The following is a 16729-nucleotide window of genomic DNA, read 5'->3' as shown; positions in this document are numbered from 1 at the left end:
AAGGATAAAAACATGTCTCTGTGTGGTTAACACCAGACTGCAAGTACTGCAGAACAGCTTGTTGCCCTTGGGCTGAAGGCATTTTGCCTAAATTTTAGGTGCTGCAATGAGTATTGTATCATGTCTTCAGATGGGGGCTCAACATTCTCAGCTGCTGGTCAAAGCTAGCCAGCAAGGGATATGGTCTAGTGGGGTGCTGGATTCTCCCTGGCTGGGGCCAGGTGGGTGGAGCTCTGTCTCTGGGTCTCCTTGGGCAAACACAGATCAGGAGGAGAATTGGGCAGCGCAGAGATAATTTGTGATTTTGGAAGGGAGTGGAGTGGGCTTCTTATCTCTCCCCCCCCTTTTTCCTCTCTCTTTAACTTCTTAAAAGGTGCTGTCATTTAAAAAGAATATAAAAAGGAAGAAGGCATTGGGTGGTGGGGAAGGAGATAGAGAAAAGTAAGAAGCTCCCACTTCTGTCATGGTAGCCTCTAAAACTGCCCCCATCCCAAACTGTGTCAGGGCCTGTATGATCACTGAAAAAGTCTCCTCCAATTAGCGCCCTTCAAATAAGGTGGTGTATTCGGGACAGCCATTTAGATCTACCTCTGCAAAGAAATCTATGCCTTCCTTTTGGGCATGGATGTGGTAGAGAAGGACATCACTGCCTGTGTGCTTAAAAAGCATTATAGCTACAGGGAAAGGCAGGAGGGAGCCTCACTGATGTTGCATCATGCTGAATTTTAGTCCCCTGCAGGCCAGACTGAAAGGAGGCTCTGGCAACAGCAGAATTTAAATCCCGTAATTTGTGTTAATTCAAGCCTGTTTCCTTCTCAGCTCCTTTTCTAACAGACTGATAAAATGGTATCCTAGCTTAAGCCAAGCTCATAATTTTTCAGTGAGCAGATTAATGGTCATACATTAGCCTAGTTCAGTGCTGGAGAATTTTTACTTTTACTGGCATGCAGAGGCAACTGGAGGAATACCCAGCGGTATGTTAAATGCAGTGCTGTGCTAAAAAAAAAAGCCCTCACCCCATTATTTCCCCCCAACCATGCTCCATCAATTAGTGAGAGAAATTGCATTTGGAAGTTAACAAGGGGAGAGGAAATTTTGGTGAGATTCTCATGGGTTTTGGGGGTGCTGACCTTATTGGTAAAGTGGCCCGGGGGTGGCTGTGAGGGTCCTTACCCTTATCCTGCAGCTGGCAGCCTTACTGGGTGTCCCCAATGAAAGTGAGGGTGTCATTGGGTCCCTCCTCCCACAAGGCATTTTTGGACGGGGAGGTGTGGGCAGCCAGGGAAGCTGTAGAGCGCTGGAGAAATGTTTCCTGGGAGGAAGATGCACGCACCATACCCTTCCTGGGGTTAATAAAGCCTTTCTCTCTCTCTCCTTGTTTTCTGTCTGTACAGCAAATACTATGAGAAGGAAGCCCTGCTGATGGATCCAGTTGATGGGCCAATCCTTGCCTCTTTGCTGGGTAATGTGGCTTTGCTTGCTTCTGCGCTGACACCCTGATGTACTTTGGGGCTGACAAATGTGCTTTTCTGAAGTGCTGTTGAGTGGTAAAACCTGACTGTTTTGGAGCACTACTTTGCTTGTGTTTGAGATGCTGGGAGTGAATTTTCAAGTTATACAGATAAAGTCTTTTAGAGTAGGTACTTGCAGTTGGGCAGGACCAGAGGTAGAAGTGCATGGGGCACAGAGCCAAGGGTGAAACTCCTGCCTGGCTACATTTCAGCAAAAGTCAGAGGTTTCCATGCAAGCAAACAGAATAATTATTGCAGTTCCAGGATACCTTCCAGTGGAGCAGGAACACCTGAGAAGGGGGTGGAGATGGGGTGGGGCATTCGTTGTCTGGAGTGGGAGCATGGTCTGGGGAGAGTCTCAGGTCCCCTGCCCTTGCTCTAGATCAGTTGGAGACTCAGGTTTGGGAAACCCTGCTCTAGGCAATAAGAGCCCCCACTCCTCAGTATATCTTATTGTAGGGAGGGGGACCCTGTATCAGCTAGGTTTCCCCTTGGCTGTTTTCTGCTTCCTCTAATGAATGGAGAGAAGAGATGGGGATGCCTTCAGGAAAATGGGGGGGGGGCATACCTGCTCCCCAGTGCCCCCAACTGGAACCCTGGAGAAAGTGGGTAGAGAAAAGTTTTTCTTCCTCTCTCATAACACTAGAACACGTGGACATCCCTTGAAGACGAATGTGGGAAGATTGAGGAGAGATGCAAGAAAGTCCTTCTTCACGCAGTGCGTGGTTAAACTATGGAACTCCCTCCCACAGGAGGCAGTGATGGCCACCAACTGGGATTGGGCAGATTCATGGAGATAAGGGCTATCAGTGGCTTCTAGCTGCAATGGCTCTGCTCTGCCTTCACAGCTGGAGGCAGTAAATGCATCTAAATCCCAGTTGCCGGAAGCTGCAGGAGGGAGAGAGAACTTGTGCTCAGGCACTGCTTGAGGGTTTCACTTTGGGGCATCTGGCTGATGGCGAACAGAATGCTGAACTCAGTGGGCCATCGGCCTGATTCAGCAGGCTCTCCTTGTGTTCTCATGTTCTTCATTATGGTGTCTCAAGGTTTTGGGTTCTTGCATCAAGGGCATGCTGCACACACTGGTACTCCAACCTTCTGGGATTTTCCTGATTAATTCAGTGCTCTGGAATTTGGTCCAGCTGTTGAGCTGGACCAAAGCGGGGGGGGGTCAGTGTGTTTGGGGAGCAGCGGCAAATGGGGGACGGCCGCCTACCAGCTTGCTCTCCTTGTTTCCTCTGCCTGCCCTGCCTATTGCCTCCTTCCACAGTGGGACCTTGTGCACTGGAGTACACCAAGATGAAGACCGCCGACCACTTCTGGACTGACCCCTCGGCTGACGAGCTGGTCCAGCGCCACCGAATCCACAGCTCTCACTGCCGCCAAGACTCGCCCACCAAACGCCCAGCTCTCTGTGTAGGTTTCAGAAGCTGCAGGGAAGCAGCTGGGACTGTGGGGCATGTGTGCACAGGCACATGTGAGGTTATTGATGTCTTTGTGTCATGCATGTTGTGGGGAAGGTTCATGACCAACACATTAAAATCATCATTAAAGACAGCACTCTAAAACATTCAAAAGATAAAATCAGCAACCAGCTAAAAACCGATTAAAACATCCATCAACATTCTACATGTCTGGGTAGCCTTGTCTAAACAAAAACATTTTTAGCATGCGCTGAAAAGAGTACGGTGGAGGTGCCTGCCTGATGTCAATAGGCAGGGACTTCCAAAGTGTTCGGGTGCTGCCACACTAAAATATTGATTCTTACAAAAGCAGAACAAGTATTACGTGGTGCCAGTCGCAGTGCCAGTTCTGCAGATCAAAGTGGTTAAAGTGGGTGCATATGGCAGGTAAGGCAACCTAACAGGTAAACTGGTTCCAAGTTGATTTTCTGGCTGGATTCTCCTAGATTCAGAAGAGGCATTCCAGTGGAAGCATGGACGACCGGCTGTCTCTCTCAGCCAGAGACTACGTTGAGTCGCTGCACCAGAACTCCAGAGCCACACTCTTATACGGCAAAAATAATGTCTTGGTGCAGCCGGTGAGTAGAGCAAAGACAGTAGCCTCTCAGGGTTAGAAAGGGGTTGCTTTGAAACCAAATCTAGTAGCCACTCGCAAAGGTGGGAAGCACCATAAATCTTTTACCATGGTCAAATGATGACTGCTGAAACACTGAGCATACATACAGTTATGCTAGCTGTGAGGAGAACTCAGGAAATTTGCAGAATGCTAGCAATTTCTCTCCCCACCCCCAACCATGGAGTGAGTAGATATCTCTCTTTGTAACCCTCTGGGCTCTGTAATCTCATGGATGAGCTGGAAACTGGCCTCTTAATTTTTAAACAGAGATTTTCAAGATGCAGAACAGACCCCCAGAGGGTGTTTGACCCTTGGCTATAACAGTATAACAATAGCTAGGCTGTCACAGGGTCCCCTGTACACATCTAGCAGAAAGGTTGTTTTCTGCTGCTCCAGAGAAGCGGACACGGAGCAATGGATCCAAACTACAAGAAAGAAGATTCCACCTAAACATTAGGAAGAACTTCCTGACAGTAAGAGCTGTTTGACAGTGGAATTTGCTGCCAAGGAGTGTGGTGGAGTCTCCTTCTTTGGAGGTCTTTAAGCAGAGGCTTGACAACCATATGTCAGGAGTGCTCTGATGGTGTTTCCTGCTTGGCAGGGGGTTGGACTCGATGGCCCTTATGGTCTCTTCCAACTCTATGATTCTATGATTCTATCCTAGAATGGGCATGTCTAGTAGGATTGTGCTGTAAGCCATTCAACTTGAGTTGACTCCCAGAGTGCAGTCCGGGGGGGGGGGGGCACTTTCCTGAAGCTAAGCAGGGCCAGGTCTGTCAGTGCCTGGATGGGAGGCTTGCCTGGCAATGACATTGCTAGGTACTTAAAGAACGGCACATAGGTCAAATTTGCATAAAATCTACATATGTTTAGCTTTGTGTACAGACGTCCCAAGTTCAATCCCCAGCATCTCCAGGTCCAGCTGGGAGATCCCCTGCCAGTTAGTGTAGACCAGGCTTCCTCAACCTCGGCCCTCCAGATGCTTTTGGCCTACAACTCCCATGATCCCTAGCTAGCAGGACCAGTGGTCAGGGATGATGGGAATTGTAGTCTCAAAACATCTGGAGAGCCGAGGTTGAGGAAGCCTGGTGTAGACAATACTGAGCTAGATGAGCCCCGGGTCACCTGGCAGCAGCTGTTCCATCAGGTGGCAGGAGAGGAGCGGAGAGAAGGGCCAGGGCCGTCCGACCAGCCTTGTTGGGCATGTCCTTCCATGGCATTTTTCTGGCCCAGCTGCCCATTAGAAGAATTCATAAATAAGCACGTCTACCTGAGTTTGCTGATTTCCTCCTCCCTCCTGTTCCATTTTCTTTTTGTTCCATGTCTTTATAGATTATAAGGCTCTGGGAATCAGGATGGGCTGTAACTCAGTGGCAGAGCATCTGCTTTGCATACAGAAGGTCCCAAGTTCAAATCTCGGTATCTCCAGGCAGGGCTGGGAGAGAAGGACCCCCGTCTGAAACACTGAGGAGCTGCTGCCAGTCAGTGCAGACAGTACTGAGCTAGACGGACCAAGGGACTGACTCCGTAGATGGCGGCTTGCTTTGCTAATCCTTTCTTTGCCATATGGCAGAATAATTAAAGAAAAAGCACCAAATAGATGTTTAAATAATAAAATAATTAAAAAGCAAACAACGCTTCTTCCTTTTCCTCTTTTCTTAGCGGGACGATATGGAGTCCATCCCAGGATATTTGTCCCTTCACCAGACTGCTGATGTCATGACTCTCAAGTGGACCCCAAACCAACTGATGAATGGCTCTGTGGGTGATCTGGACTATGAGAAAAGGTGAGCAGCACAGAGAATAGATTATTCTAATGCATATAACAGGATAAAAAAGCAGCATAAAAAGAAACTAAAGCAAGCAGCAACATTATAAGCTCAGTCGGTAGAGCATGAGCATCTCAGGGTTGTGGGCTTGAGCCCCATGTTGGGCAAAAGGGGTTGGACTGGATGACCCTCGTGGTCCCTTCCAACACTTCAGTTCTATGATTCCATGAAAAATTATAGTCATGTCACCCACTCCAAAAGAAGAAAATTAACAAAAGGTGTTTAAGTTGCTGCACCACAGAATTTATCCACGTTGAAAACAATTGATCAGCCTCCCTCAACCCGATGCCTTGCAGATGCTGTGGACAGCAACTCCCATTAGCGCTAGCTGGGGCTGATGGGAGTTGTAGTTGAAAACACCTGGAAGGCAGCAGGCTGGGGGAGGCTGCAATGGCTGCATTTTGACCTGACAGGAGTATTTTGACCTGAAAGGATGTCATATGCTTTGGAGCTTCCTGGCAGATTTAATTAGAGGAGTTTGATAAAGATTTCTGTGTAGATCTTGGCAAAAGGAGCCCTGCAGGGGAGCCCAAAACATCTGTGGGCACCTGGAGGAAGGAGGCTGGACTACACAGGGGTGAGAGGGTGGGGGAGCTTTCTTCGCTTCTTAGACAAATTCATTGCTAGGAGAGAGCTATCGATGGCTCCTGGCCACCATGGCTCTGCTCTGCAGCTGTGCTTCTGAATCCCAGCTGCTCAAAACTGAAGGTGAGGAGACAACTCTAGTGCAGACATCTGGTTGGCCCCTGTGAGAACAGGATGCTGGCTGAGATGGGCCCCTGGCCGGATCCAGCATGCTTTGCTTAACAGCAGCTCTGCTTGTCCAGATTCCTGCTGGCTCCTCCTTACGCTGGGTGGGGCTCCATATTCTGGCCTCAAGCACGTTGTCCCAGCTGCTGCATTTCCCCAAAGGTCAAGGAAAAAACGCCTGCTTTCCTGTGTTTGCTTTTGCAAGGCCTCAGGGAGCATGGCTGCACTTTTTTAAGCCTGGGCAAAGAGAAGTGAAAGACAAATGAAACCCCAAAAGGTTCAGTCACCGCCTTTTGAAGAAGGATCTGAAGGGTCAGAGCTTGTCCTGCCCACTCAGGCTCCTCCTGTGCGATACATTTAAAGCACTACAGTGGTACCTCGGGTTAAGTACTTAATTCGTTCCGGAGATCCGTTCTTAACCTGAAACTGTTCTTAACCTGAAGCACCACTTTAGCTAATGGGGCCTTCTGCCGCCACGCTGCTGGAGCACGATTTCTGTTCTTATCCTGAAGCAAAGTTCTTAACCTGAAGCACTATTTCTGGGTTAGCCAGAATGTGTAACCTGAAGTGTATGTAACCCAAGGTACCACTGTACAACTCCAGTTGAAAGAATCATGGCGTGCCTCCAAAGAATTCTGGGAAGTGTAGTTTGGGAAGGGTGCTGAGAGTTGCAGAGGGACTCCTCTTCCCCTCCCAGAGTTACAATTTTCAGGGTGGCGTAACAGTCAATCCCTTTTCAACAGAAACTGAAAGAGGAATGTGGGGTGTCTGTCTCCTAATATCTCTCAGGGGCCTTAACATTTGGAATAATTGTGTGAATGAGGATGCTAACATTTAAGTCCCTTAAACGTTTCAATAAAGCTGAAACGCAACAAACAGCAATTCAGGTTTTATGCAGATTTCTATTCACTATGATTTAACACTCAAGAGCACTTTTCACGGAGGGGGCGGAGGAAGAAAGAGCACTCGGACACACAGTGGCGTAGCATGGGGGTGCAGGGGGGGCCGGCCGCACCGGGCGCAACATTTGGGGGTTAGGGTTAGTGGGCGCAAATCCACAGGTTAGGGGGCGCAGATTATTTGCCTCGCCCCGGGTGCTGACAACCCACGCTACGCCACTGCGGACACAGAGCTTTCAAGTGTGAATCATGCCTGGGAAGGGAGGAGGAAAAGGTGAATAAGTCCTTAGTTGTGCTGGTCAAGGGTTAGGAGGAGACGAGGGCTGCCCAGCGTCAGAGCCAGTGCACCCTCTGCTGGGGTTGAGGCAGAATGGCCGGCACTCTTCTTACTGCTTTGTGCCAGTTGTCAGCAGGGATTTTCTGAGCGAAAGCCTGGACCTTCTTTTTTTTATATATATAAATATTTTTATTAAGTTTTACATGAAAATTAAAAACAACATACAATAAACAACAGAAAAAACAGAAAAAAGCACAGTTATACAAGCATAAAACACCAAAAACAACAAAAATAAAAACAATTTTATCTTCATGGTAGCCTTGCATTAACTTATTTCTCTGACTTCCCCTAACCTCCCATCCCTGTATTCCAGATAATACAATTGAACAACAAATCCCTTCCCTCTGTCTTATTTAAGTTCTTGTCTTAATTTGTATATCCTAATTTAGCTTATTTAGTACTTATAGCTTAAAATATTGAGTCATTTAATTTTTAAAATTTTTAACCAATAACCTTTTACATTCAATCTGATGTCGTTCTAACATTCATTAATCTTATAGTATTTCTGTAAATAGTCTTTAAACTTCCTCCAATCTTCTTTCACCGTCTCTTCTCCCTGGTCTCTGATTCTGCCAGTAATTTCTGCGGATTCCATATACTCAATAACTTTCATCTGCCATTCTTCCAGCGTGGGTAATTCTTGTGTCTTCCAATACTGTGCGATGAGTATTCTTGCTGCTGTTGTAGCGTACATAAAAAATGTCCTATCCTTCATGCGTACCTCTTGGTTGACCATGCCCAGGAGAAAGGCCTCTGGTTTCTTCGGAAATGTGTATTTAAACACTTTTTTGAGTTCATTATAGATCATCTCCCAGAAGATCTTAATCCTTGGGCACGTCCACCAAAGGTGAAAAAATGTACCTTCAGTTTCTTTGCATTTCCAACATTTGTTGTCGGGCAAGTGATAGATTTTTGCTAGTTTGACTGGTGTCATGTACCATCTGTATATCATTTTCATTATATTCTCTCTTAAGGCATTACATGCCGTAAATTTCATACCAGTGGTCCATAACCATTCCCAGTCAGCTAGCATTATATTATGACCAACGTCTTTTTTTTTTTTAATAATATTTTATTGGGTTTTACAATAAACATGAAACAACAAAAACAAACAACCTCACAACGAAATAACAAAAAAGAAAACACTACGACACAAAAACGCAAAAACAGTTAAGTACAAAAAAGAAAAAGAAAAATATTAAAAACAATTTTTATCTTCTTACATTCTTTGCATTAACTTATTTCTCCGACTTCCCCAGACCTCCCTTCTCTGTATTCCAAATCTAGTATTCTGTCTGCAAATTCTTTCCCTCTATCATTTTTTAATTTCCTAGTAATTTTAATGCATAATAGATAATTGCATTTCCTTAAATCTGAAAAATGTTGGGTCTTTTTCTATTCACTTTTTTACTAATAACCATTCACCATCAATCCAATATCCTCAAACGTTCATTATCTTATAATGTTTCTGTAAATAATCTTTAAATTTCCTCCAATCTTCCTTCACCGTCTCTTCTCCCTGGTCTCTGATTCTGCCGGTCATTTCTGCCAATTCCATGTAGTCGGTAACTTTCATCTGCCATTCTTCCAAGGTGGGTAGCTCTTGTGTCTTCCAATGCTGTGCGATAAGTATTCTTGCTGCTGCTGTGGCATACATAAAGAATGTCCTATCCTTCTTGTGCACCTGTTGGCCGACCATACCCAGGAGAAAGGCTTCTGGTTTCTTCGGGAATGTGTATTTAAATACTTTTTTCAGCTCATTATAGATCATCCCCCAGAATGCCTTAATCTTTGGGCACGTCCACCAAAGGTGAAAGAAGATCTGGGTCATAATATAATGTTTGCTGACTGGGAACGGTTATGGACCACTGGTACGAAATTTACGGCATCTAACGCTTTAAGAGAGAATATTATGAAAATGATATACAGGTGGTACATGACACCAGTCAAGCTTGCAAAAATTTATCATTTGCCCGATAATAAGTGTTGGAAATGTAAAGAGATTATGACCAACGTCTTGTGCCCACTTAATCATTACTGATTTCACTTCCTCATCCTGTGTATTCCATTTCAACAGCAAGTTATACATTCTTGACAATATCTTAGTTTTGGGTTCTAACAATTCTGTTTCCAAGTTTGATTTTTCCACCTGGAAACCAATTTTTCTGTCCAATTTATACGGCTCCATTATCTGATGGTAATGAAGCCAATCACGGACTTTACTTTTTAATTTGTCAAAACTCTGCAATTTCAGTTTATCTCCGTCTTGTTCTAAAATCTCCCAATATTTTGGCCAATTGGCCTCCATATTGAGTTTTTTTAATGCTTTTGCTTCCATCGGAGACAACCACCTTGGAGTCTTATTTTCAAGAAAATCTTTATATCTAATCCAAACATTAAACAATGCCTTCCTGACAATGTGAATTTTGAACATTCTATGCGCTTTGACCTTATCATACCATAGATATGCATGCCAACCAAACACATTATTGAATCCTTCTAAATCCAGTATATCTGTATTTTCAAGAAGTAGCCATTCTTTCAGCCAGCAAAAAGCTGCTGCTTCATAGTAAAGTTTCAGGTCTGGCAGGGCAAAGCCTCCTCTTTCCTTTGCATCTGTTAATATTTTAAATTTTATCCTTGGCTTTTTGCCCTGCCAGACAAATCTAGATATGTCTTTCTGCCACTTCTTGAAACAGTCAATTTTATCAACGATCTGTAATGTCTGGAATAAAAACAACATTCTTGGCAATACATTCATCTTTATCACGGCAATACGACCCAATAAAGAGAGTTTCAAATTAGACCATGTTTCTAGATCTTTCTTTATCTCCATCCAACATTTGTCATAGTTGTCTTTATATAAGTTCCCATTTTTTGGAGTCATAATAATTCCCAAATATTTCACTTTTTTCACCACTGTCAAACCTGTCTCATTCTGAAACCTTTCTTTCTCAATTTCTGTTAATTTTTTTGTCAAAACCTTAGTTTTTGTTTTGTTTAATTTAAAACCTGCCAATCGACCAAACTCTTGAATCAGTTCTAAAACTCTTTTCACACTAGATTCTGGCTCCTGTAATGTCAAGACCAAATCATCTGCAAATGCTCTTAATTTATATTGTTTAGCTCCGACCTGTATCCCTCTGACCATTTGGTCCTTTCTAATCATATTCAACAGCACCTCCAGGACTGATATAAAAAGCAGAGGGGAAATAGGGCAACCTTGTCGTGTTACTTTTTCTATTCTGAACTCCTCAGTCAGAACATTGTTAACAATTAATTTAGCTTTTTGTTCAGAATAGATTGCACCTACACCATTTTCAAATTCTTGGCCTACCCCCATACCTTGGAGATTCTTCTTCATAAAACCCCAAGAAATACTGTCAAAGGCTTTCTCCGCATCCACAAATATCAAAGCTGCTTTTGTATTTATCCTTTCCTGTAAAAGTTCCAAAATGTCTATTATATTCCTCACATTGTCTGATAGATGTCTTCCTGGGAGAAAGCCTGCTTGGTCTTTGTGAATCTCCTCTACTAAGACTTTCTTCAATCTTCTAGCCAAGATATCTGCAAAAATTTTGTAATCCACATTAAGCCATGATATAGGCCGATAGTTCTTAAGTTGATGTTTTTCAGATTCGGTCTTTGGTATAAGAGTCACAAAAGCTTCTTTCCACGTTTCTGGTGCCCTTTTCCCCTGGAGTATGTCATTACATACTTCCTTTAAGGGTTGAATTAGCCAGTCTTTCAGTGATTTATAATATCTTGCAGTCAGCCCGTCAGGTCCTGGAGACTTGCCCAATTGCATATTTTGAATGGCACTCTCCACCTCTTGTTCTGTTATCCTGCAACTCAATTTAGATTTACTTTCTTGAGGTATTTTCACATTCACTTTCAAAAATTCCTCTATATCCGCATCTTTCTGTGGTTGTTGAGAATAGAGCTGTTTAAAGTATTTTTGAAAAGCACTCCTAATTTCAACTGGATTCTGTATAATTCTTCCTTCCACTTCCAAATTTGTTATTGTGTTCATTTTCTGTCTCTTCTTTATTTGCCATGCCAATAACTTTCCACATTTATTTGCTGACTCAAAGGTTCTTTGTCTCATTTGTCTAATCTTCCATTCAATCTCTTGATTTATCATTTGCATATATTGTACTTGGTATAACTTTATCTCTCTTAAAATTTCTTGTGATTTTGGTTTTGATCTCAGTCTCTTTTCACCTTCCTTGATCTTTTCCAATATCTTTTCTCTTTTTTCCTGTTGTAATCTCTTCTTGAGTGCATTCTGTTGTATCAAAAATCCTCTCATAACAGCTTTGCTTGCGTCCCAAATAATTCTTTTCTCCACCGTGGTATTCAAATTTATCTCAAAATAATCTTTCAATGTTTTTTGGGCCTTCTTGGTTATTTCCTCATCTCTAAACAGAGAGTCATTCATCCTCCATCTAATGGAACCAGTTGGTTGTAAGTTCATTACCATCTTTACTGTATTATGGTCGGAGCAAGTCTTTGGGCAGATTTCCACTTTTTTTGTCTTCAGTGCCAGTCCTCTAGTGATCCAAATTTGGTCGATTCTTGTCCAAGTCTTTTTGGCTTCAGAAAAGAAGGTTCCCTCTCTTCCTAAGGTGTTTTTAGTTCTCCAAATGTCAACCAAATGTCCAAATGTCAACCAAGTCCAGATTATCAGTCAATTCAAAGAAAGTTTTCGGTAGTCTCCCATCTTTGGTGACTACCTGCCGTTGTGCCTTGTCCATGTTTGTAGAAACTACTCCATTCATATCTCCCATCAAAATCACATTGTACTCCAGATAGTCCATCAATGTCTCATTCAACTTTTTAAAGAATTCAGATTTTTCTTCGTTCGGTGCATATATACCTACAATCAAATATTTCTGTCCATGATGATGAATTTCAATTGCCAAATATCTTCCTTGTTCGTCTTTAAAGATAAATTTTGGTGCTAGGCTCTCTTTTGCATATATTACAACTCCTCTTTTTTTAACTTTATCAGATGAAATAAACTCTTGACCCAATCTTTTGTTAATTAAAATTTTCCTATGGAGCCTAGTCACATGAGTGTCCTGTAAACAGATCAAGTCCAATTGCTCTTTTTTTAGGATATGAAAAATTGATTTCCTCTTTCGAACCAAGTTCAGACCATTGCAGTTCCAACTTAGTAGTTGCAGAGACATCTTGTATTTAATCTACTATTTTCCTCCAGTTGCACCCAATGTGTCCTCTTTATCTTCTGATCCCGGTGGCGTCTTCTTATCCAAGCCCAAAATTGCTTTCGCAGTATCTCTCTTTTTCCTCTCTCGTGGGTCTGACGGGTCTTGTTCTTTTAAAGATTCCTTCTGCAGGTCCTCCTCAAAGTCTTTTAAAAATTTGTCCTTGTCTTCCACTGATCTTATTTTTATCTTTCTTCCTTTTACACTAAACGAAAGTCCTTCAGGGAATTCCCACCTGAAAATGATGTTGTTCCTTCTCAGCTGGGTAACCAAATCTCTATAGCTGGACCTGAGGTCCAGAAGATGTTTAGGAATATCCTTGAACAATTCCACTCTCGATTCTCCAATTTCCAAAGGTTTTTGAAAATGTAGTCCCAAAATTTTATCTCTTTCTTCTTTGGATCTGAATGTAACCAAACAGTCTCTTGTCTTGATTCTCCTACTTATTTTGCCAAGTCGAAAAGCACTTACTATTTTGAATTCTTCTTTTCCCAGATCCAAATCCCAAAAATCTGCAAATTCTGTGCAAGAAATTCGTTAAGTCCTTCTTTCTCAATTTCTGGCACAGATCTGATTCTGAGGTTCGTTTGTTTATCTTTTAATTCAAGCATAGAGAATCTTGCTCTATAGTCCTCAAGTTGCCTATTAATCGGTGGTATCTTTTCTTCTGTAGCCTCCACAGCTGCCCTTGCTTCTTCTGCTATTTTCCTTGTTTTAGCTGATTCCTGCAGCAATTGCTGAATTGAGTCTATATTCTGTTTAATACATACAGTATTCTGGTCTATTTTAGATGATGCCTCTGACACCCTTTTATTTGTTTCTGCAACCTCCTCTGTTAATTTATTTATTGATTCTTGAAGTTTTGCAAATCCTGCATTTATAAGATCTTCAGTTGAAGACATCACTTTTGATTTGGGTTGTACAGATGCACCTCCAGTTGGATCTGGTATAGAAGCTCTTCTTCCTGAATAGAAAGTTTTCCCAGACCTTGTAGTTTTCTCTTGCAGCTGGTCTATTTTTCCTTTCCCATCTGCCATACCACACCAACTTGTCTCAAGGTCACTCCCAGCTGCAGCAGACTATCAGATTTAAAAACAAAACAGTGGAAAGTCCCCAGTCACTTGCCCAGCTGCAGCAGACTATCAGTTTTTAAAGCAAAACAGTGGAAAATTCCCCAGTTACTTTCTGTTTCTTTGTAACAGTCTTTGTAACAGTCCTTGTGCCCACCAGGGGGGGTTACAATAGTCCCTAAGATACAATGTCTCCCGTCTTCTCTTTCGCAGCAACTTTTGTATCCAAATCGTCCCAGCAGAAAAACTTAAGCAATCCTGTCTTTTAACCAGATAGTCCAATTTGCAGAACTTAAACTCTCAAAGTCTCTCTCCACAGTCTCCTCTTTACACTTTACTTTCAATTTGACAGCTCAGGACCAGGCGTCGGAGCGGTGTTTTTCCAAAGATAAACTCTCTTTTCTACGCAGGCAGTATAAATTTCAGTCCTTCCCGCCTTTTCCCTGCCACTTGGGGGGGGGGGGGGAGAAAGTCCTTCCCAAAACGTCAGATTTTGTTTTTTCAAAGGCACTTTTAGAGGTTTGGCACACAAAAGTCTTTGCTTCCAACTATATACAGAGCAGAAGGCTGACTTCCTGGTTAAACCTTACCGCTTCGGTTCTAATTATCTTACTTCTTTGCTTTAAATCCAATTCCAGAATTATGTGATAGTTTCTTTAAAATTTTGTAATCCCCCTACTCACGGGTGCTTCTTTTTGTAATCCAAATTGTTCCAAGAAGAAGTTGAGCGCTCTCCAGTTACAGCTGTGCGACATCACTCCGAGGAAGTAGCGATTGACTCTCAGCACCGCTCCAAACTCCCGCTACGCTCCGGAGCCCGTTCCGAGCTCCCAAGATGTTTTGGGGGGCGCAAATGGTGCCCGCCGAGTCCCACGGTCGTAGGCTTCCTCCGCCTACGATTTCATGGGTTCACCACGTCGCCATAGTGGTGTAACCCCAACTTTCTCAGAGCTCACCCCTCTGCAGTTCAGAGGGGAGCCGCCATAACCGCTGGCGCTCAACCCGGAAGTCGCGAAAGCCTGGACCTTCCGCCAAAGCCAAACACACACACACAAAGAGAGAGAGAGAGAGAGAAAGTGCCATCCTTGCTCATGTTGCTTGTCAACCTCCCCCCCACCCCACTCCTTCTACTCCCTGGTCACCACCCTCCTCCCCATTGGGCAGGTGCTGCCTAGCTAGCCTCTAAGTTTGTCATCACACTTTTTTTCACAGTGCTACCTACTGGTGGTTGTGTGAACTGCAGAGCATGACAACAGCCTTAGATGGTTATGTATACAGTGGTACCTTCGGTTACAGATGCTTCAGGTTACAGACGCTTCAGGTTACAGACTCCGCTAACCCATAAATATTACCTCGGGTTAAGAACTTTGCCTCAGGATGAGAACAGATATCGCGTGGCCACAGCGATTAACCTCAGGTTAAGAACAGTTTCAGGTTAAGAACGGACCTCCAGAACAAATTAAGTTCTTAACCCGAGGTACCACTGTATAAGAAGATATATCTAGATAATGGTCAATGGTGGTGTCTTAACAGGTTTAGAATCATAGAATTGTAGTGTTTGAAGGGACCATGAGGGTCATCTAGTCCAATCCTCTGCAGTGCAGGAATCTTTCGCCCAATGTGGTGCTTGAACCCACAACCCTGAGATTAAGAGTCTCCTGCTCTACAGACTGAGTTATCCCAGGTTTCCTGCTGAAATGTAATTATGCAGAGTTGCACCAGCCATACTGGTAGCTTAAATGATAGTTTCAGCTGCCAATCAGCAATGCTGCCATCATCTCTACAGGTGAGCTAAATTTTCATAACCAGCTCTTGCAATTTCAGTGGTCCAACAGGTGGGAGCCAGTCTGAAATATGATGCATCAATTGCATGTTAACTTAGAACTTCAATATTATTCACTAAATTGGTACAAAAACTGGTAGCATAGATGTAGTGAAAATTGCAGCTTCATTTTTTAAAGTGAGAGAACTCACTGTGGAAAGATTCTCTAATATTGTGGAACTTACTGCCACAGAATTTGGGATGGGTCTCTTTCTTTCGTTGAGCATTTGCCAGGAGTTTAGTTTTGCTTATTCCCACTCCATTTTCTTCCTGTTAGAGGTGGATGTGGGGCTGACCCTTCAGGGAGTTTTCTGAGGGTGACCCCGGTGGGCTTTGTTCTTCCCTCTCACAGCATCTACTGGGACTACGCCATGACCATCCGCCTGGAGGACATTGTCTACCTCCACTGCCACCAGCAAGGTAAGAGAGGGGCTGGCTCCGCTACAGAATCTGCTTTGGTCGCCCTGTCTGGTGGTCAGTCCACTTTGGGCTCTGGCTCCACCCACGACTGACCTGGAGGGGAGCAGGAGAGAAGCACCCCATTCTCTGGAAAGAGAGTAGAAGCTTCTCCACATCAAAACCAGAAACCTGTTGTATGTACGAGGGGATTTAAAGGGTGCGCGAGGGGTGCATTGTCGACATTAAGCAGAGGTGTGAGTGGCCCTAAGCCATTTGGGGGTGGGGGCAACAAAATGCTTCTGGCTCCCCCTGAAGCCCAGTGGGGTTTCTTTGGACAGAATCTGGTTCTCACCTCTTCCCTCTTTTCCGTCTCTCTCCCCCCACCTGCTTTCTCTTGCCAATAGTAGACAGTGGGGGCACAGTTGTCCTGGTAAGCCAAGACGGCATCCAGCGCCCACCACTGCGATTCCCGAAAGGTGGGCACCTCCTGCAGTTCCTCTCCTGCCTAGAAAATGGGCTCCTGCCCCATGGCCAGCTGGACCCCCCTCTGTGGTCACAGAGGGGGAAGGTAAGGCTGGCTGCAGCCTGGGGGGGGGGTGAGGGTGGCCTCTCATGGGTTGGCTTCTCACAGCTCGGGACTGGTAATCTCCACTCAAAAATGACTTTGTAGAGCTGGAAAAGGACAACTGAGGTGATCAAGGGGGGTGGAGAACCCTCCTACAAGAAAAGGCTGCAGGGCTTTGGACATTATAGTTTAGAGAAAAGGCAAATCATGGCTTATCCACACCCTTTTGCCCTGATC

The 16729-nt window shown here is 44.1% G+C and overlaps 1 protein-coding gene and 1 long non-coding RNA gene across 2 annotated transcripts in view; one reads left to right on the top strand and one right to left on the bottom strand.

Annotated features, from left to right (window-relative positions):
• Positions 1-16729, bottom strand: part of LOC310661414 — a 169376-nt gene that overhangs the window by 69015 nt on the left and 83632 nt on the right. The window lies entirely within an intron of this gene.
• SGSM1 (small G protein signaling modulator 1) overlaps positions 1-16729 on the top strand; it is a 79618-nt gene that overhangs the window by 24177 nt on the left and 38712 nt on the right. Inside the window, exons 5-10 of the mRNA XM_083407267.1 lie at positions 1395-1462; positions 2782-2927; positions 3421-3552; positions 5253-5377; positions 15881-15948; positions 16332-16495. Of these exons, the coding sequence (XP_083263393.1) occupies positions 1395-1462; positions 2782-2927; positions 3421-3552; positions 5253-5377; positions 15881-15948; positions 16332-16495 (703 nt within the window). The remainder of the gene's footprint in view (positions 1-1394; positions 1463-2781; positions 2928-3420; positions 3553-5252; positions 5378-15880; positions 15949-16331; positions 16496-16729) is intronic.

This window comes from Podarcis tiliguerta, assembly GCF_965153285.1.
Source record: "Podarcis tiliguerta genome assembly, chromosome: 13".
Taxonomy (NCBI): domain Eukaryota; kingdom Metazoa; phylum Chordata; class Lepidosauria; order Squamata; family Lacertidae; genus Podarcis; species Podarcis tiliguerta.
The sequence above is the reverse complement of the archived record's forward strand: the minus strand, read 5'-3'. Positions and strand labels throughout refer to the sequence as shown.